The sequence below is a fragment of the Microtus pennsylvanicus genome, chromosome 5 (assembly GCF_037038515.1).
Source record: "Microtus pennsylvanicus isolate mMicPen1 chromosome 5, mMicPen1.hap1, whole genome shotgun sequence".
Taxonomy (NCBI): Eukaryota; Metazoa; Chordata; class Mammalia; order Rodentia; family Cricetidae; genus Microtus; species Microtus pennsylvanicus.
In genome coordinates this window covers 53264052-53286103 of record NC_134583.1, presented here as the reverse complement: position 1 = coordinate 53286103, position 22052 = coordinate 53264052, and the positions used below count along the sequence as shown (strand labels likewise).

The 22052-nt window shown below is 48.1% G+C and overlaps 1 protein-coding gene across 7 annotated transcripts in view; it reads right to left on the bottom strand.

Annotated features, from left to right (window-relative positions):
• Nucleotides 1-22052, bottom strand: part of Mical2 (microtubule associated monooxygenase, calponin and LIM domain containing 2) — a 199170-nt gene that overhangs the window by 74888 nt on the left and 102230 nt on the right. For 6 of the 7 annotated variants that reach the window (XR_012910591.1, XR_012910592.1, XM_075971915.1 and 3 more), the window contains 9 exons: nucleotides 21576-21723; nucleotides 20518-20717; nucleotides 20113-20219; nucleotides 14036-14104; nucleotides 10767-10910; nucleotides 9401-9526; nucleotides 8210-8428; nucleotides 7900-8001; nucleotides 6535-6654 (listed from right to left, as the gene is read on the bottom strand). Coding sequence is in view for 5 of the 7 variants with exons in the window: in XM_075971915.1 (XP_075828030.1) it covers nucleotides 6535-6654; nucleotides 7900-8001; nucleotides 8210-8428; nucleotides 9401-9526; nucleotides 10767-10910; nucleotides 14036-14104; nucleotides 20113-20219; nucleotides 20518-20717; nucleotides 21576-21723 (1235 nt within the window). In the remaining 2 variants the exon portion in view is untranslated. The remainder of the gene's footprint in view (nucleotides 1-6534; nucleotides 6655-7899; nucleotides 8002-8209; nucleotides 8429-9400; nucleotides 9527-10766; nucleotides 10911-14035; nucleotides 14105-20112; nucleotides 20220-20517; nucleotides 20718-21575; nucleotides 21724-22052) is intronic. The other variant, XM_075971912.1, reaches the window with a different exon arrangement.

The following is a 22052-nucleotide window of genomic DNA, read 5'->3' as shown; positions in this document are numbered from 1 at the left end:
ACACATTTCCAGCAAGAAGGGTCACATACATTGAGTGGCAAACCACACGTGCTGTAGGGGTGGGGGCTGGATGAGGGGAACACTGGTGGTCTGCCTGGGAAACATTTATTGAAATGTGAAACTGGACAATCCAATGACTTAACCCCAGAACACCAAGAATTAGCAATTTTGGGATTCCCTGGAACTGGTCTTACAGTTCCTATATAATTTATAGTCTTGTAATTTTCAAGAATTACATTTGGATATTTTCCACTATTTGCTGTTCCTTCTGAATTCAAACTATTTTTCAGTGACTTCATTAGAATGAGTTACAGAATGGTTGGTTATTTGGGGGCAGGATCTCATATGACATGTGACTAACCTCACATAATTATCTCTCTGCTATGAGCCTTAGTTTTCCCAATTGGGAAATGGGGAGGTCATTCCCAAGCTTGCAGGGTAATGGAAGCACCCTAAAAGACCTGGGTAGGGGCTGGAGAGGTGACTCAAAAGGTTAAATGCATCTTACTCTTTCAGAGGACCTGAGTTTAATTCCCAGCACCCACATCAGGTGTCTCACAACTGTAACTCCAGCTCCCGGGGATCCATGCCTCCTTCTGCAGATACCCAAACACAGCATACATGCATACAGACATATACAGACAACAAACATATAAAAAGCAAAAACCCTTAGGTGGAGTCTCACAAGTGCTGGGTACCCAGAGTTCCTCAGCAAGGAGTCAGCGAGACTGGAACACTGTCATGCACGTAGTTTTGAGTTCTGGTTTTTAGATTCTCCCTCTCTCTTCTGCACAAATAAGAGTGGTGTAGCTTCGTCTTTCCTGGGACACTCTTGATTCAAACATGGTGACACAGATATTATCACAAGTGACTAGCTTTCTACAAAGAGACAGGCCTCACATAGGCCTGTGACCCTCTCCAGCCCAGGTCTCTTGATGTGGGAATCTTTCTCATACTGGACTCGGGCTGGTTCAGCTACTCCCCGAGTCTGCATCCTGATGTCTGTGTCCTGTCTTAGCCATCTCACTTCCTCTGTCACAGATATGATGCCTGCAATGGAGGAGGATGCAGGCCGTCAGGCCCTTTGAGTCAAAACAGTGGGACTTCCTCACCTTGGGCCCAGAACTCAGCTCACACAGCAGATGCCCAGGCAGTGCTTCTCTGCAGAGTTGAGTCATCTGTGGCCAGCTAGCATGTTCTGAGCATCAAGCAAGCCCACGCTAGACCATCTGGGAGCAAGACTCAAGCTTCCAGAGGTTTGGAGCTGAGCGTTTGTGAGAAGGGGAAAGGTCAAACCGCAGAGCTAGAGTGGTCTCTTGGGTCCTGGGGGTCAAGCACATTCCACAGTGAGGAGTCCCTAGATAAGAAAACCACAGAGAATAGGCCTTGGATCTGGTTCCTTGTCTGCTATAAGGACATTGAAAATGACATGCTCAGAACTGAGATGGGACAAGCCTTAAGGGGCTGTGAGCTCTCTTGGGGGAGTCTTCCTCTGCCTAACTTTACCCGGAATGACAGGCACGCCAATTTGATCACATGCATTTAGCCCTCATAGCTCTGCAGATGGTTCCAGAATCCCTTTGAACACTAAATTAGCCAGGATGGCATTTGTTCTTAAGTGGCTACGGTATAAAATGGAAAGCCTTAAAATAATTGGCATTTTAGAAATATGTGTTTTAGGCAAATGAGCTTTTTTCTAGATGTTTCTTCTATTGGGAAAGGGAACATTTATTCAATATTCCAGGCATTTTGCATATGTTGGATCTCCAATGTTCTAACCACCCCAAGGAGTAGCTGATATAGCTCCAGCTTATAGGCTAAGAAACTAAGGCTCAGAGAGATCCAAAGTCACACAGTGAGTAAGCAGTACTTTAAATTCAAGTCTGGTTCTAAGCTCAGATTCTTCTACTTAATAACATCCTATTTCCCCAACACACACCAGCACTGGCATATTCAAATAATCCTGGACTGGGATGTACACCAGAGACTTTTACAGAGTTGCCTAGTTCTATCCCCAGGACAGAGGAAAGAGGCCAAGGATGGAGGGGCCCTTGAGCTCTGTCCTAACAAGGGCTAACACAAGACAGGTTGCCCAGCCAAAACATGCCCAATTGATGGCACCTCCTTCTAATACGTAAATCTCAGAGTAAATCCTGCAAGTCTAGTCTTCACACAGACACCCCGAGGGGCAGAGTTAGCTCCTCTTGTGGGACTCATTGCTCTTCAGCCTGTCAGCTGGCTAAGCCACAGTGAAGCAATCCTTGGCCCAGCTGTACAGTCATTCACCACCATCCTGTTCTTGCAAGAGCTCAACAAACTTGGCAAATGTCAGCAGCCAAACTGTGGACCAAACTGACGTGGCTTCCCCTTTTCAGAGAGAAAGAAATGACTGACTGACAGGGATTTGATGAGAAAATGGCGTTGGCCATAAGGCTGGGCATGGAACCCATAGTCCAAGGTTTTGCTGGTGGGTGGCACCAAAGAGGGCCTCAGGACTGATTCTTCAGAGGAAACCTCATAAGACCTATCTGGACTTCAGGGTACCATTTGACAGGGTAGGCATCCAGCTCCAGGTTTTCTTCTCGGAAGAGATGCCCTGCGCTCTATCAGGATGAAAAGACACTGTATATCATCAAGCCAGCATCAGCTGTAAGGGGCAGCCAAGCCCGTCCTCAGAGGAGGCTAAGATGATGTAGACTTTGCACAAGGCCTGCTGGTGACTTAAGGATGAGGAGATGGGAGGGAGGGAAAGGTTAGATAGGTGCAAGGCTGGGGGTATCTAGCCTCTATCCAAGAGGCTGGCAACTGAATCCTCACAACTCCATCCCTGATTGCCTCTCATGGACTCATAGTGAGAATGGCAGTGGTCTTTGAGCATGGGCACTGCGAGAAAACCAAACCCCAGAGAAATACAGTTACGTACCCACCATGCCATGATGACTTCTAAGAGCTCCCAGATTATCCCCAGCCACAACTGAAAGACACATTGGCCTGTGACTAACAAGTTGGAAGCTGTTCAAATGTACCAATTATACAACCATCTTATGACCAAGGTTGGCCTGGGTATCAAGCACACCGAAACAAAGAGCAAAGCTCCAGAGGCAGGACCATTTCCAAGCCAATTCCATTCAGCCTGTCCCCAGGTATGGTGCTTCCCATGGTCACAACTTGTGGGCTGGTGACTCTGCCAGGCCCCATTTATCTGGTTCAGAGAGACCAGTCGACTACATATTAAGAGTTAAAGACCAAAGATTCTCCTTAAACCTTTGCCTTCCAAAACGGTAGTCTACAGAATGGGAAAAGATCTTCACCAATTCCACATTGGACAGAGGGCTGATCTCCAAAATATACAAAGTACTCAAGAAATTGGTCATCAAAAGAACAAATAATCCAATAAAAAATGGAGTACAGACCTAAACAGAGAACTCTCAACAGATGAATCTAAAATGGCTGAAAGACACTTAAAGAAATGGTCAACATCCTTAGTCATCAGAGAAATGCAAATCAAAACAACTCTGAGAGTCCATCTTACACCTGTAAGAATGGCCAAGATCAAAAACACTGAAGACACTTATGCTGGAGAGGATATGGGGTAAAGAGAACACTTCTGCATTGCTGGTGGGAATGCAAGCTGGTACAGCCCCTTTGGATGTCAGTGTGGCGATTTCTCAGAAAGTTAGAAAACAACCTACCTCAAGACCCAGTAATACCACTTTTGGGTATATATCCAAAGGATGTTCAATCATGTCACAAGGACATGTGTTCAGCTATGTTCATAGCAGCATTGTTTGTCATAGGCAGAACCTGGAAACAACCTAAATGCCCCTTTACCGAAGAATGAATAAGGAAAATGTGGTACATTTACACAGTGGAGTACCACACAGAGGAAAAATATAATGATATCTTGAAATTTGATGGCAAATGGATAGATCTAGAAAACATCATATTGAGTGAGGTAACCCAGACCCAGAAAGACAAATATAATATGTACTCACTCATAAGTGACTTTTAGACACAAAACAAACAAACAAACAAACAAAAAAAGCCTACAATTCACAATCCCAGAGAACCTAGACAATAAAAAGGACCCTAAGAGAGACATATATGGATTTAATCTTCATGGGAAGTAGAAAAAGACAAGATCTCCTAAGTAAATTGGGAGCATGGGAGAAGGTAGAAGGGGAGGGGAGAGGAAGGGAGAGGAGCAGAGAAAAATATATAGCTCAATAAAAACAATTAAAAAAAACCCCAGAAAACCATTGTCTTCTTCTCCCCCCACCCCAAAGACAGGGCTTCTCTGTGTAACAGCCATAGCTGCCCAGGAGCTAGCTCTTGTAGACCAGGCAAACCACTGTCTTCTTATTGATCTGCCCATGCTCAGTTTTCCCGGTCACAGAGCAGTCCTTTTCGCTCATGCCACTTTATAGTGCTCTTTGCTGCCAGCACCCTGGGCTCCTGCTAGTGCTGAACTCTTCCACAGTGAGTCTCATGTCATCTTGTGACATCTATGACTCATTTATATGTCACATTCATGCGGGTGTTTCCTCTACTGTAACAGAAGCCTACACACTGCAGGGACTTATCTCTGATTTATTGGTGCCTATGCTAAGAGCCTGAAAGTATCCAAACTGAGTTTAATAAACTCTTGTTGGGTAAATGAAGTTTCACTAACTAGCTTAGTGGGGGACCTTGTTTTAAAAACTGTCTGAAAGGCTGACGAGAAAGGCCTTGGGTGGGGGGCTCTGGGATAACACGATAGGGATAAGCTTACTATTGACAAGGGTCCACCAGACCCCAGGCTCTACCTTCTGCTATCACTTAGAGGACAGAGAGGACTTCTTGAGGGTAAAGAAAATCAGACATGAAAAGAGGGCGGATCTTGACAAGCTCAGCTTTGAAGGTCCCAGGAAGCAGGAGAAAGGCTAGGCAGGGAGAAACAAGGTGGTTCTGGCTAACCAGTAGAATCCCTGCATGTCCTGTGCCCAGCGCCCTGACCACCTCCACCATCCCCGTCATCCCGCCGAGATCAAGGGTGGAAGTGATGTTCCCCACAGCAGGAAAGAGCATCCTCGATGGGAAGTCTATCCCGAGACCTTGCTAATGGTGGTGGCAAAAATGTCTGTCTCCACGCATACAGCTCTCCATGATGTGAACCAGGACCCCTTTACACTGGGGGTGGGGTGAGAACAGAGGACCAGATAGACAGATAGCTGGCTGAGGGGCTGACACTTGCCGGGATGCAACTGTGTTGCTATCTTGCCCATGAGTTTTCAGAAGCAGTGGAAATCAGAAGTGTTTTTGTCTCTTTGTATCGTTCCCTCCTGGTCTTTGGGGGAGCTTCATGCCCATGTGGGGAGCTTGGGAGGGGGCTGGGTAATAAGATTTCATCTGTCTGTGGAGATTCTTTCTACACACTTCCCCCTACAGATGATGCTAGGGGTGTCCACGGGAACAGAACCAGTTACAAAACAAGGGGCAACTTGGAACCCTTTGCTAAGACGATAGCATGAAGCTGGATGTGCATCAGCTCAACAACCCAGGAGCCAAACAGGAGTCCGACAGATGGGACACCCAGCCTGCACCCTGGCCTCAGCAGGAGCCAGGCCAGCAGACTACGTTCAGCAGAGCACACTTTGGCTCGGGACTCACTCATTCTGGAGACTAGAATGTGCCACAGAGCCAAACTCATTCTTGTTCACAGAACACTTCACTATCCACTAAATCACAGTTCGTTCCGGCCTCTCTTCTGCCAAGCTAACTCCTGTACTGCTTTTGAGAACACAGGGTGTTCTCTTCAGGAGCTCACATAGCCCCGTGAGAGGACGACATTCCCGAACACACTGACCGTGCTGTGTGCCGATCTCACTCTGTCCAGCCTTACACACTGTCATCTCAGAGCCAGGTGACACCAGACATTCTGTCCTCTCACTTCATGCCAGGCCTGCCTTATACATGCCGATCACTTCCTACCGCACCCTAGCTCTCCATCCAGGAAACTAGTCACGTGAAATCGTCCACACAGGCCTCCTATTACTGCCTCTGAACCCTCTGCAGGCTTCTCTCTGTTCTTGCAATCTTCTCCATTCTATGGCTCACAAAATTCATGAATAGTACCGTATTAAGTTTACTGTGTGAAATTGCCATGTGCTTAGGCCAGGCATGCCCAATTTCACAGCTCTACATATTAAATATGTGATTATTCTTATGACAGGGTGCTGTTTCTGTCCGAACTGTAGTAAGGGGTCCAAAGCTTCCCCTTTATTTTCTCAGTCCTTGGGCAGGGCTCAGCATCCAGGTCTCAGATGGACACTTTCTGTGTGAGCGTGACATTGGTAGCACAGGCTCAAGCCGTTCTGCTAGATGCACGCACTAACACAAAACCTAAACCGGACTGGGGACTGCTGTACAATATCTAACAAACTTTCATCCCGGGCAAGCCCATCTCCAGATGTTTGACTGTGCTGGCCAAATGGAGCCTGAGAACATCTCAGAACACGCAGGGGGTGGAGGCGGGGGTGATTCCGGGATGACTACCTTTCTGGCAGGAGAGTCGGCAGCTGGTGGAGAGGAAGGAGCAGCTGGATCAGGAGATGGAAGACCAGAGGGAGGAGATGGAGGATGAGCGTGAGGCAGACGTTTAGACAGGAGTTTATCCTGCATGGAACAGAGACAGCAAAGAAAGCAGGATTATAGCTGTGGCAGGGGGAGCGATCTTGCCTTTATCATACCCATGGAGGAGCAGACGCTGAGGGCCACGTCTCAGGATGACACAGGAGTGTGTCTTTGGAGCCAAGTGGGATTATGTGGCTCCCAGCTGCACTGTGTCTGCTCCAGCTCCAGCTCCATGAAAAACCCCGGGGAGACCCATTCTGCTCCTGCCTAGAGTTGCCCCAGACTGCAGTGCTCACGAGAATCCACCATACAAGAGTCTGGTATGAGGGGGCAGCTGCAGGCTTAGGAGGGGAGAAGCCTGAGCCAATGGGGGCAGCTCGCCACAGCTGGGGCTTCAGCAGCTGGAGGCACACACTTGCCTTTTGGAGATTACTAGGACCCTAGCAATATCCTTCCCTCTGTGTGTGGCTCCAATGATAGCTGGAGACACAGGAGGGGGCTGAGTGAAGGTGGCTAAGATGTGTTCTAGAGACAGCTTGCTGAAGGAGGAGGATGCCACGAGAATACCCCTACCCCACCTCCCTGGCTTCACTATTACTCAGTTCCTGCTCTGTGAACACCAGCTCCTCTTTTCCTACCAGTTTCTAAGTAAGCAGGCGTCCTGGAGGAAGCTGTACTTCCCATGCTAAGGTAAAGTTTCTTGCATTAGCTTAGCACTGCTGCTTTGAGAGACAGCTGAAGCTGGGAGCTGTGGTCCCTGTGCACCCCAGGATAACTATAAATGTGACCCAGCACATCACAGCCCAAAGTCAAAAGATTGGATACTCTTGACTAGGGTTGTTTCCTTTGATTTAATGTTACTTTGTATGGACTCAGGGTCTCACTGCATAGCCCTGGCTGTCCTGGAACTCACTATTAGACCAGACTGGCCTCAAGCTCACAAGGATCCACTGGCCTCTGCCTCTGAAATGCTCGTATTCAAGGCTTGCGCCACCACACTCAGCCCAACTAGAGTCCTAAAGTCCCCGTTTTTGCTGGGTGGGGGTTTCTTTTCACTTGAGCTTACTCTCCTGCCTCCATTCTCCTCGTCATAATGTGTCTTCTGTCTCAAAACTATGCATCTGCGTCTATTAGATGCAAGCTCAAATTTATCAATGGTGTAAAAAGGAAATCGCTTCTTGTACTATAGAAAAGGAAGGAGAGAAGTGAGCTTCTGGAGCTGGTTCATGGCTACCTGGCTAGACATCCAGCCCTGGTTCCCGAGCACTGCGAAAGCCCCTGGTTTACCTGTGGGAAATCCCCGTGTCCAAACATGGAGGCCAGGTGAGCTGCCTTCTCCTTAATGTTCTTTTTGTGAAATTCCCTGTTAGCCAAGTTCTGGGCCCTCTTCTGCAGTCAAGGTGAGAAAGGAGAAAGATGGCGACAGTGGCCATGAGGGTCACCTCCAAGGGAGAGAGGAAGGAATGAGCCAGGCTTGTCTCCTCAGACACAGCAGACAGAAGATAGGAAATGAATCAGAGGAAAAGGGACCTGCTCTGGGTGGGTGAGGAACAGGTAGGATGGGACACGGACACAGGTAGGCAGAGGGGGCGGTCACCTGAAGAACCTTTTCTTCTACTTGCTGCAGCCGCCGCAGCACCCCGGACAGGGCCAGTGCCCCTTGGCAGGTGGGAGGCAGAGTGGCGAGATTTTCAGCCCCACCCAGTTGCAGGTCTGACTTGGCCCTGGCTCTCCAGGGTCTGCTTGGGCACTCGCCGCTAGCAGGTACTTGATTGAGTTCTCTGAGCACCTGTCCTGTAGCCACCACGGAGGAGAACTGGGAGAGAGGGGGAAGTCAGCTTCCTTCCCTTTATAGGCCCCACCCCCCGGGAAGAACCCCCACAAGGACCAGAGATAGAGGGTACAGCAGCAGGTGGCACTTTGAGAACGGTCACAGACTAGCCCGGGTGAAGGAGGAGCCTGTATTGGTACCCTTAGCACTCAAACAACAGTACTCAGCCCTGGGCCTCGCCTAAGACATCCAAACCTCTACAGCCCTGGTTCCCATGCGTATCTCTGTTCTGAGATTGCCTAGGATACCTCAAGGAAGGCGGGACCCATCCCATTAGGGGCTGTGATTGACCTGGGTATGCAGGAGACCTCGTCATGAGAATGGTCTGCACACGGACACGTGGTTGCTGCGTCAGCCCTGCACCTACCACTCTCCACCTCTGGTACCCAGTATACAACAAACAGCCAGTGCTGACCAGATGACCCTGGAATCTGTGGGTGCTTATCCTGACTCTGTCCAGATTCTAAGGCCAGTCTCTCCATGCAGGCTCTGGCTGCTCAGACATCTGGAAAGGCCTTTACCATGCCCCAGCCTTACTCTTTCTGTGGGTGGAACCATAAGGCAACCCAGCCCATTCCACTGTTGCTTTCTCCATAATTTGGAAATCAGTTTATTCGCTAGCCCCTCTGTACTAAAGCATCGCATGGGAATTCTCCAAAGTGGCCACCTGGAGCTGTTTACTCTCCCCCTAGCAACAGCATCAAGGGTGTGTTGTGCATGGTTGGCTGGGTAACACCTGTGGTGGGCTGAGGGCCCAGTGGCATACACGTATATCAGGTGCTCCCTATGGAGCTGTTCTTATCCATAAGGATAGTAACCTTGAACTGTGTCTTCATGCACAGGGATTCTACAACCAGCCACATATGGGGGCTGGAGGGAGCCATGCATCCCACCCCTTGGCTCCAAGTCCCCTCCTTCAAGCGTTACCAAAACAATATCCACTGGAAAGAGCCCTACCTGCCTTTTCAGAGGAGGTGGAAGCCTGGGAGTGGAGTCCTCCAGCTTGGGGCAGTGAGGGGTAGCAGGAGGGCGAGAGGCAGAGCATAAGATAGGCTTACCTATGCCCGAGACCCGGTGGCAGTCCTGGGAGAGAAAAGGCCGTCCACAGAAGCAGCCCAAGGAGACAGGAAAGAAAAGGCGAGTGAGAAAAGGCACGCGGATTTAGAAGGGAGATACAAGGAATAGGAGACACCGCTGTGTGGAGGAGCAGAGATGCGGCTGGCTGGGTTCCTGCAAGCCTGGCCCAGCTTGGAAACTGGATCCCTGGCTCTACAAACATGTGGACGGGCAAGTTCTGTAGCTCCCTGCTCTGGGACAACGTGTCAATCCCACAGGCCTTGCTCTTTGGCTCAAACACAGGGCTCTGGGCCATCAGTGCCAGCCTATACCAGGCTAGGGTGGCCAGCACAGTCCTCCTGGAAACAGAGATCTTCTTGCCAATGCCAGGACAGGGATGTCCAGGTCAAATGAACAGAGTCAGGCCTCGGGGAGGGACCATTGAAACTATGCTTAGACAAAGACAGGACTCAAGAAAATTGCCCTTTCGTTTCAAATCCACTTCCTTGAGAAGATTAGTTGTCCAGGAGAGCTGTGGCTAGCCCCAAGACCAAGGAGCCATTCACGTGTGCCTATAAAGTTAACCAGGGGAGAGACTGTCCAGCTCTGTCATGGGACCACTGTCCACAATAAACAAAGGGAATCCTACCCCCAGAGTCTTATATCATGACAAGATATTGTAACTTTACAGTGGCCAAAGGCAAGAGAACAGAGGAACCAGGCTAAGAACACAGCCTTGAAACGAGGCATGACGGCGTGAACCACAGCAGCCAGCCTGCCCTGGTCAAGCACAGCCACCCTGTAGAGCCTGTTGGGGTGTGGGGAGGGCAGAGGCACCAGGGCATGCTGAGGAAGTTGGCCAAGTCCTTGCACCTCTGATCAGGGTATACCATCTCACCAGGGACTTGGGCAGTATTCTCCTACAGGCCTCTCGACTCAAGCTGCTCTCTCTTACACTGGCTAAAATCATGGTTTGAGGGCAAAAGCGATTTAGGAAATGGATTTAATTAATTGAGAGATGGGCACCAGCAAACTGTGACTCCCAGGCCGCACACTGGAATGCTAGCACCCCCTACTTGTTAGGGATTCAGTATGAAGGCCTAAATGTTCTAACAGAACGCCATGGAAAAGTCTGTTATTTCACAACCAGGAGGCTGAAGTCTTTCCCCCCCATTTGGCCACACCCAGGAGGTGAACTCTAACCCATCTCTAGCCAGCTGGGTTCCGCTACCAGCAGGATATGTCCAGTGACCATATAAAGCATTACCTGTTTCTGGGCTGCAGGGTTCCGTGTGTTCTCCTCAAACTTGGCCAGCAGCTGATTGGCCATGGACTTGACTTTGTTCTGATTGCCGCCTTCTCTAGCACACTCTTGACTGGAGCCCAAGCTACGGCTGGAGAAGACTGGCAGCTGCAAAGGTAAAAACAGCACATGGGAATCCAGGGATCGTCAGGACATAGGGCCCCTCAGCGGGTTGTGGGAGCGAGGGCAGACAGCAGGGGTGTCCTCTGGAACTGATGCTCACTGCACAATGCATGTGTCTAAAGGATGAACGTATTGGCTTGGGAACCCGGCAGTTAGAGTTTGAATTCTTTCTCCCTACCAGTCCTGAACCCAGGCAATGTATGTCTCTGAATTTGCCCCATCTACAAAATGGGAGAAGTGTCCCACTTCAAACGGTTATAGCAAAAGAAAAAAAATCAGTTCAAATAGAGAAGTGTTACATAAAATAATTTCCAAAATACATCATTTCGTCTGAGAAGTGGAGAGAGAGTGGCAAGGGAAGGTAGTCCGACTTTGGTGAGCACAGGCTTTCGGCTTTTTGCTCCTCTCCTCTGCACTCCCTTTCCCAACTTCGCCCACAACTCTAATCTTTAAAGAAAAAAATAATTCAGAGATAACTTTAGATTCACACAGACGGTACAAAGAAGTACAGCCTGCTCCCGAGGACGCCTCCCCCAGCCACCTTTGATGTAGCTTCATGAATAATCGCAGCACTGTTATCAGAGCCAGGGAACGGACACTAGCATAATCCTCTCAACTGGACCATGGGCTGTGTTTGGACTGTATCAGTTTTTCCATTCCCACCCATCTTCTGTTCCAGGCTCCAATCCAGGATCCCACACATTGAGTCATCTTGTCTCCTCAGTCTCCTCCAATCTCTGGCAATTTCGCTATCTTCCTTGGCTCTGACACTTCTGAAGGGCACTTGGCAGCCATTGTATAAAAAGATCTCAATCTGTGTTGGTCCGAGGTGCTCTCTCAATTAGCCTGGGACTGGAGGTTCTGGGGATTCATGGCACAGGGATGAAGGGCCCTTCGCATCCATCCTGTTGGGATGCGTGATGGTGACAAGCTTGGTTACGATGGCTTACAAACCTGAGCTCCATCTCACTCGTCGACTAACTAATACGATTTGAAAATGTCTAGTACTTCTTAGTATGCATTTTCTGTTCCATGCATCTTTTCCCACACACCTCAGAGCATACAGAAGGGTACTGTGCCAAGTGGATGGTCAGGCCCCCGAAGGAGACAATGAGTCTCTCCACAGGAACAGCATTCTTGAGAGGGTAAAGATGTGTTCATTCAGAGAAGATGCCTGGGAAGACGCAAGCTAAAGTTGACCGTTTTTAAAAATAAGATCCCAAAGAGAGGAGCCTGAGGAAGGGGTCGTGTATGCACAGCACAGTCAAGTTCTGGACAAACGCAAAACGGAGAGCCACTCCCTGCTTTAGGGTACGAAATGTGTCTTGCACACATACCATGCATGATCAAGAGGGAGGGAGGGTGAAGTCTACTGAGTGAACACTGCGCAAATCAAAGTCGGTGACACCAGTGCACCGATTCATTGAGTCAGGGCACTGGAGTTTGCATTATTTTTCATTTTTAAAACTGTGTGTGTGCGTGTGTATACCTCTGAAGGTCAGAAGAGAGCATTGGATTCCCTGGAGGTGTAGTTTTAGGCAGTTGAGAGCTACTTGATGTTGGTGCTGGGAACTGAATTTGGGTCCTCTGGAAGAGCAGTGAGCTTTCTTAACTGCTCAGGCATTTCTCCAGCCCCCCTGAAGCCACAGTTCTTGGCAAGATTGCCCCAAAAGTTCTGGAAACACTTCAGATGAGGGTAGCGAGCATGTTTACACTGCACAATGTGAACTGAACTCCAGATTTCCTTTGATCAGAGAATGAGGTAAGTGGTGGGCAGCCACACTCTATTAGGGTGGGCTTCTGGCTTGATTGGCAGCTCACTGATGGGAGATAGAACAAGTCTGAGGCACGACTGATGTTTTACAAAATATAACAATAAAGTCACACACAGAGGAGGCAAGTAAGTCTCTTCTAAGTCCTGGGAATCAAGCATTGATGTAGTTTGTAAATCACCCTACATGCCTCTGAGTCAGCTACGGCATCAGCCAGTAGCTCAGCTAAAGCTGCTGCCCACACCTCATGGGGCATACATGTGCTTCCTTTTAAAGAATTAGGATGGCTTTGAAAAATGAAGTACAGGACTGGCGAGATGGCTTAGCAGGAAAACTGATTGACATACAAAATATGAAGACCTGAACCTAGGTCTCCCCAATACCCCTCAAAAGCTAGGCACAGTGGCACATGTCTATAGCCCTGGCAGTGGAAGTAGGGGGCAGGCTGATCCCTGGGGCTCCTTGGCCATCCAGTCAAGTTTAACAGATGAGCTATCACTTCAGAGTGAGACCCTGTCTCAAAACAGTAAGGTGGATGCTGGGTGGTGGTGGTGCACATCTTTAATCCCAGCATTTGGGAGGCAGAGGCAGGTGGATATCTGAGAGTTTGAGGCCAGCCTAGTCTACAAAGTGAGTTCCAGGATATTTAGGATTGTTATACAGAGAAGCCCTGTTTTTTTTTGTTTTTTGTTTTTTTTTTAAAGTAAGTGAAGAGCAAACAAGGAAGACGCTCGACAGCATCTCTGACCTCCACACGCATACAAGGCGCATGATCACCCTCCAACATACACACACATGCACATCTCGTGTCTCTTTAGATTATTTCATTAAGGTAGAACTCATACCCTCCTGCCCTTTTCAGAGGCAGGCTCTATCTAGACTTCGACACCGTCTCCTACAGTTTTCTCCTTTCGCCAGATGGTGGCACTCGCGGGCACCCAACATTTGTCTTAAAGGCTTTAGAGGGAAGCCGCAAAAAGTGCAGAGAGCTTGTCAGCTGGTGTCTCTTTCCTACTTACTATGATTAGCAACTCAATATTAATTAACTATGTTATGTGTACCGTCTTATTAATCTAAAAAACTTTCAAAGTCTTAAACATTTTGGAGGTGTCAGCACATTTGACAGCCATGGCCCTCACACCGGGGAGGTTTCATCCTGCAAGTTACGCAGCTAGGAAGTAGTAAAGTGATCAAACTGAGCCTGGATCCCAGTGGTTCATGAGAGAAAAAAACAAACAAAATGGGAACAGGGCTAGTGATATAGCTAAGCAAGCACACCCGGAGCCACTGACCCTTAGGATGCGGGCCTTTGTGTCAGCCGAGCCCAGGCACACTCACCTCTTCCAGGCTGTTGACGCCCTGACGCCTCCTCTTGTTCATGTCACTCTCCTCGGTCTGGGTGTCTACCTGCAATGGCCAAGGAAACATGGTGAGCTCAGGGCCACGAATGCTGTTTGAACCGGAAGCACGGAAGGATGCATGCTCGTCTGGACACAGCTGTCAGTCTAATGGTAGACAAGGGGAAAGATGGCTCCTCATGTAAGCACAGCCATGGAGTTACAGTCAGGCATAATGAAGAGTGCCTCTATTCTATTTCGGAATCCCTGAGACACAAGCAGGGGAGGCATCATCTCTATTACAGTGGCTGTGGGCTTGGGGGAGGTTTAATTATGTCCCCGAAGTCAGAGCCAGGCCCGGGGAATGCCCTCAGTGCTTGTTGCCTTGTGGGAACTCCCTGACTTTCTTTGTTCCCTGGGCCTCCCGTGAAGAGGTAGGACAAGTTCACCCTGCAGAGAGCATTCTCAGGACTTGAGTGAGCTGTCCAGGGCTTTGGTGTCAAATTAAGCCTGCAATTCAGCCACCATTAAATGATTTAATTCGTTTCAATAAACATTAGCTCCAACCTGAGGACTAGAGATCAAATGTCCAGCTTGTCAAGGACGGTTCAGATTTATTGACTCCCTTCGCCACTGTAACTATTAATAGACACGTTCCCTTTCATAGTGTATTACCCAGCTATCCTGGTAACCCCTCACAGCTCACCCCTGCTGCCTGAATCTGAACAACCCAGCCCAGGCCTGTCAGGTGAGGAGGAGTGTAAGGTCTGAGCTGTCCCCGTGGCCTGGGTGGGGTGGAGGCTGAGTACTGTTCCTTCTCCACATGCATCTTTGAACCCAGATTGCATCTGTTCCCTAAGGACAGACATCATAACTACCAGCTTCCAGTGATTTGGACCTTCTCCCAACAGTTAGCTCCTGCTGGAGTCTGGGGTCACATCCCACAGAGTATATGTCACATCTGTATGGATTTTCCTACACTCTGACTTCCTCCATGGCAGGTCCACATCACACCCAGCCTTTCAGACACCATAAATGCAGGAAGAGGTACCACAGGCTCACTGTAAGCCCAAACACAACGCCGGTTCAGGCCCAAGCATAGTTTGCCTGGCCCTAGAACGGTCCTTCTGGGCTTGGATACTCTGAAATAGAAGCCTGGGAACCCTAGCACCGAGTCTACTGTGCATCATGTGAGTCCAATAAACACCCTCATTACACACCACATCACAACACACACTATACACATCACATACCACACACACACCACATCACAACACACACACACTACACACATCACACACCGTACACACACACACCACACATCACACACATACATCACACATATACCACATCACACACCACGCACAACATCACACACACACACCACGTATACACCACACACACACATACATCACAACGCACCACATCACAGACACATACCACACACCACATCACACACCACGCACAACATCACACACACACACCACGTATACACCACACACACACATACACACATGCCTGCCATATTCACCACCCCCATTAAAAGAAAAACCAACCACAGTTTAGTCATGGATATTTGTTCAAAATCTGACCAAGGCACCGCAGCCTGGCAGATCAAGGGCCCTGCCTCCCTCAGCAGCTCCTTCAGCTTCTCATAAATCATTATTCTGTGAATGAAAATAACCCCGGTCTAATGCCTGGACAAACACCAAGAGAAACAGATGACCTGGTTTCCAACAATGCTGGGTTTTAGAGGCACAAACTGTTTGGGCTCCCAGCTCCACTGCCTGTGAATGCCACTTAGACCCAGAGACCAGAACTGTGAAGTACAGAATGTCCCACCAAAAAGAATGCTTCCTGCATAATCTTAGGGTTCTCTTTGTATGCTTCCACTTTCAAGGAGGACTTGGCTTTTTCCACAAAGACTAATACATCCTTTTCTCTCCCTTATACTTGAAAGCCCAGGGTGGGATCATTCAAACAACTGGAGCCTGGCTAGACCCCATTTGGACATGTGACCTAAGGGCTCACAGGACGCAGTCCAGGGTGGCGGGCCCAGCCAGCATCTCCTAAGAAGTTCCTAAGTCCTCCTGGGAGAATAAATGAAGGACAAGGGGGCAACCTTTGCTTCTTAGACGCCTCCACTGTGAAGGACCTGGGACATAAAATGCATCTACAGGGAAAGGTTAGCAGTGCACATACATCCAAACAATGTTTACTTTCCCCTAGGGAAAAGTGCTATTGAGATGCAGTTCAAAACAAAAGCCTACGAAAATGAAAATGTAGAGATTTATTTATTTTCCTCACTGGAAGCCAAAAGTTGACTCAAGACCTCTAACCCAGAGCCATTTTCTTCAATGGCATAACGACTAGTAAGTTGTTACACTCCAGTAAATAATCTCCGCCTATGCTCATATAACTGAACATAATTAAAGTCAGTGGGACGTGGCCACGGACACACAACACACACACACACACACACACACACACAAAGCCAGAGGGGGACTGGTAGGGAGAAGAGGGGCTTCTGTGGGGGTCGGGGTGTGTTGGGATGGATATGGTAAAAATATATTGCATACATGTATGAGATTGGTAAAAAAAATAAATAAAATGCATTTTACAAAAAGACCCTAATCACTCTGAACTTTATTATACTTGACAAAGAACCAGAAGCATCACGAAAAACCAAATATTTCTCATGGCCACGCAGAGAGACCAGGAGAATAAACAAATGACTTATGTTCTCTTCCTATTAGCTTTCCAGTTCTTTTACCCCAGGAACATTTTCTTATCATGATTTTCCGAGGATTTGAAAGAGTTAATATGCCAAAATCCATTTATTAAACTAAATGGTTTCCCTCTTTAAAAAACAACCAATGCCACACATCCGCTGCTCTGCCTATTAATCTGACCAGCTGAGGACAGCCATGTCTCCACACATCCTGAGTGGCTTTGGCTCAAGGCAGACAACATTTTTTTTTTTTTATTTTTGAGACAGGGTTTCTCCGTAGCTTTTGTTTCCTGTCCTGGAACTAGCTCTTGTAGACCAGGCTGGCCTCGAACTCACAAGAGATCCGCCTGCCTCTGCCTCCCGAGTGCTGGGATTAAAGGCGTGGGCCACCACCGCCCGGCCAAGGCAGACAACATTTATGTTTAGTTATCTGGCTTAGCCCAACCATGGAGGAATTTAGATCTGGTTGACTTGGATATCAGCTTTGATATTTAAAAAGATGACCAGTGATACTAGCAAGAAAGTTCTCTCTTCAAGGAATCACAGGTTCAGGTGCTAGTGTGTGGCTAGTGTCGTTCAGAAAATCACCCAACCACCTGACTTCAGTGTCCTCACCTATAGGAAAGAGTCTGACACCATCTACTCATAAGCTTCTGCGAGGCTGATGGAATCACAGAATATAAAACACTTCTTAAACTACACATTGCTATATAGTGTCAATGCCATTAGTGACAGAATTTTAAACATCCAAATTCTAGTTCTTACTTTGACAATACCTGTCTAACTTACTAAAATTTAACAACGCCAAGACCAAGTTTCCCTACCCACTACACTGTAAAGACACTATGCTCCCTACCCTTCCTCCAAAGGATATACGCATGGGCGGGTGGATGTATTGTCTCAGAAGGAATGAGCTCAAGATGAGATGAACTCCAGGTACCCCCATGTGCGAATAATTGAACAAGGACAATGACGGACTGCAGTGTTCATAATAACATAATTCATTGCCCAGGAGTGTAAAGTCTAGGAGAGCCCAAGGGAGCACGGATTAGAGTATGCACAGATCTGTATGACTACAGAAAGGCAGGAGGCTGAAAAATGTGGGTTCAGATGGCACTGACTTGCATGGTGAAAATAATTTAAGAACTTTCATCCTGTACCAAGAAGTGTTTGGGTTCTGACCAGAGTCACAGGCAGACTGCAGAAGCGCACCAAAGGCTGCTAAAGAGAACACAACCCCAGTCTTTCACTTCCAGGCATGTGCCACCCAGTCTTTATTATTGAGTGAAGAGCTCTCCTGCAAAGCAGGCATGGTCCCTAGTGGAAAAACCAACTTCAAGCTAAATAGAAGGTGTTATGTCTTGCTGAGATTTGAATGTTGTCAGTAATATAAGAGGACAGGAGAAAGAACAAAATTTTAGGATTCAAATCAAAGGGAGAGAGATTGTTAGGACTGGCTCAGCAGGGGACAGTGACATCTCTGAAGAACAAGATGTAGCACTGTGGAGGGACTGGACAGGTGGACATGTTAAGCTCTTTCTCTGGAAGCTGGAGAAACATCATAGGATGATAGTAAGGAGTGATGGATACAGACTCCTCTATCAAGGTTGCAGGCGTTGTTTGGTCAGGGGGCTATGGGACAGAATGGTCCAGGCATCATCTCTCCTAAATGTATATTCCCTAAGATGCACACGCTCCCCTGCAGGCAGGGAGCATGTCTGATTCTACCAATCTCTGTGTGGCAGAGCCACCACAGATAGATAAAGATTTGTGTATGGTTCTCAGCATCTTGTATGGAACCGAGCACAGTCATCTGTCTCCCAGCATGTGCCATCACTGCATACACAACAAAAACCATTTTGATCAATAAGTTCAGGGCAGGGGGCAAAGCAATGACGTATTGCATTGTGTGCCCTTGGGCAAGTCGCCTGGCCTCTCTGGGCCCTGGCTTATGTCTGTAACTGTGAACCTATCAGGCAAAGACAGTCTGTCTCCCATTGAGATGCAAGATGGCTGAAATAACGGGTACCCTATTTTCAGCTTCTCTGGCTCACACTGGATGAAGTGAATCGTCCTACACCACATGTTAAATTCAGAGGTGTTCAACCTGTGGCATGTAGGCTATGAGAACACACACATGCTTATTTTGTGTAAATGACAATGTTGTCATTTACAAAGTTCATGCTTGAGACATGCATAACTGAGTTACAAAAAAAATTGCCAGAAAAGTCTTATCAGCTAAGTATGATAGAAAAATATTGATTGTTTTGACTTAGCTTCTTAGGGGACAGAAGACAGGCAATTATTTTTCATAATCTGTGAGTATTGTGAAAAAGTCACAAACAATAAGGGTTCTATGATTCCTGAAAGTTCTATATTCTCACTATGCCCTGGGTTTGTGCTGAGTAATGTTTGCCAGTCTGGCACAAACTACAGTCACCAAGGAAGAGGGAACTGCAACCCATGAGACCGTTCTAAAGTAGACAATCTGTGGGGCATCTTCTTGACTGACCATTGATGTAGGAGGGCCCAGCCCACTGGGGGTGGTACCACCCCACAGCAAGTGGTTCTGGTTGTAGAAGAAAGCAGGGCCGCCATGGAGAGTGAGCATTCCTCCGTGGCCTCTTCTTCAGTTCTCACCGTTAGATTCCTGCCCTGAGCTGCTGCTCTGGGTACCTTTGATCATGGTCTGAGACACGGAAGTGCAAACCAAACGAACCGTCTCCTCCCCCAAGTTGGTCTGGTCTGCATTTTATCACAACAACAAAGAAGGAAGCTTGGATGGGACTTGAAGCCAAGAACCCCACTTCTGTGCAATCAATCACTCCTATCGTCAAAACAACTAAAAGTCACAGCCTTAAAGTTAGTGGGGCACGATGACCAATGAATGGATGAATGGATGGATGGATGGATGGATGGATGGATGGATGGATGGATATAAGGATGAATGGATGAATAGATAGATGGATGGATGGATGGATAGATGATAGATGGATATATAGATGGATGGATAGATGGATGGATGGATGGATGGATGGATGGATGGATGGATGGATGGATGGATGGAGATGCGAGACTGTAGACTACTATCATAACCTTGCCCCTTGACCGACATCTGTCATACCCCTGGATCTGAATGACATGAGAAATGAGCTTGCTTTGCCTCTCCAGGAGCAGAGCTAACTTGGGTGCACTCTAAAAATATGCACACTCTGAGCTACCTGCTCATCTTCTGAGTCTCGAGCTACATAGTCTGTCAACATAAACAAACCCAGCCATGAAATTTTCCTTTCTCTTCCCCCATCACCTGCAGTGAGGAAGAAACAAAAGACTCGCTGGAAACTTACCCGTGGGGTCCTCTTCCTGGGAAATGTGAGGTTGAGATAGTTATTAGGAATGAGTGATTTGCCCAAGTCGAAGTCAGTATTTTCTTTATAGTTTTTACGCCAGGAATCTGTTGAGAAGCAAAAGCAACACTGAAATTGGGATCCAGGGCCCAGGTGGTGATGTTGTAACCTGTGGGTGTCCTCGTATCAGGACTCTTCTAGAATAAATCCCTCACCCCAACTTTTATAAAGCCTTAAATGACTGAGGGGTATGGAAGGCCATTGCATGTCTTCAAGGATAGTCAACCTCGTTTGGCCTCTGAGTTGAGGGAAAGGTGTCTTGAAGCTCTGAGTAGAAAGTACTAGCCAGACTCAGGCAGGGGGGTAGAGATGACACTAGAGACTAGACACAGCCTCCACGCTTACCCATGGGTCTCAGTGGAGTGCCCCGGAAGAGCTCATAGAACTTGGAGAGGTACATGACCATGCTGAGCTTGTCGGGCTCCTCAGTAGATGCCATCTCTTTGCCTGTAGTCATAGGCAGGATCCCAAACTCGCGCTTGGCCACATCAAATGCCAGCTGATTGTTCTCCACAGCGTCATCTTCATTCAGTGAGTCAAAGTTGCTGGAGGACCAATACCAGGTGAGTTCAGGGTGAGACAGGATGCATGGAGCCCAGAATGAACACTGTGGGCTGATAATTTTCCAGCCCCATTGAGCCTCAACCTCAAGCCCAGGAACACGCCTTGCTCATGAAGAGACTGAATCAAACACAGACCATGATTATACCACATGATTATAGCTAGGCTGAAACCCTCAGAAAATAATGTACTCTCTTGGAAAATGTAGGAGTTACTTTAATTATTTCTCATTCTTTTTTTTTTAAATCTTAACTGTTATTATAACAGGATCTTTTCTCAAACCAATCAATTATATGTATCATGTGGAGAGATTCCCATCTCCTCGGGGTGAGATGATTTTGGTAGTTTTCCATTAGCCTTTAGGAAGGGTTTGTACATGGGTGGAGTCTGTTCTGCGTCCCGTGTCAATAGGTCAGTAGAGGTCATAAAGGGTTTCTAGACTGTCCTCTCGCCTTCCTATTGACCCTGCCATTTTGCCAACACACAAGGAAGCTTTAGAAGATTCTAGAAATGATCTGATGATTCTGGATGTCAAAACAATACTTCTTTGGTTAAGCAGGTCTCTCTTCTACTTCCTCTCATGGGGGGGGGCTTTGAGGCCTACACTGAATTTCCAAAAGGTGGCTATTAGGGTTGGGGGCCAAGCGGTGAGATACAACCACTGATCTTATGATGACTGTCAGATCCCAGGGACACGGGGCAAACATGTTGCTGTCCAAACAAGGGAAAAGCAAGTTTTAGAAAATAACCCAATCAGAACTTGCAGAGAGAAACACTGAGCCAGGTTGGGGGTCTTCACCCAGAGAAGGCTGGGGTCCCCTCTGTCCAGGGTCTGCACTCACATCAGCTCTGGCCGGAAGCGGTGGATGATGGCACACAGGGCCAGGCCACTGCGCCAGGATGTGGTCAGGTCGGTGACACGGACGCGCTGGTAACCCTCCGTCTGCTGCTGGCACCAGGTTAAGAGCTTGTTAGGCCGGATGTCTGACTCTGTGGGGAGGGGACAGGTGGTGAGACTCCGCCCACTGCCGTCAGGGCTGGGAACTAGGAAGAGTGACGGCAGAGATGCAACCCTGACGGCCACTGCACAGGTCAACAGGAAGCACATTGTCTAACAGCACTGTCACCAGGGTCCCAGCTGGAGGCTGGGAACACAGACCCTGCATCTATTAGCTGACACTAACGACACGGGGCTGTCGTGGACAGAGGTGCTCTTGACCAGGTTTGTTGCAAGTCGGCCTAGGAAGCACTCTCTAAAGAAAGTCTCTGTGGATGTGCATGTGAGCTGGCTACTGAAGAGTGTCTAGGAATTCATCAGA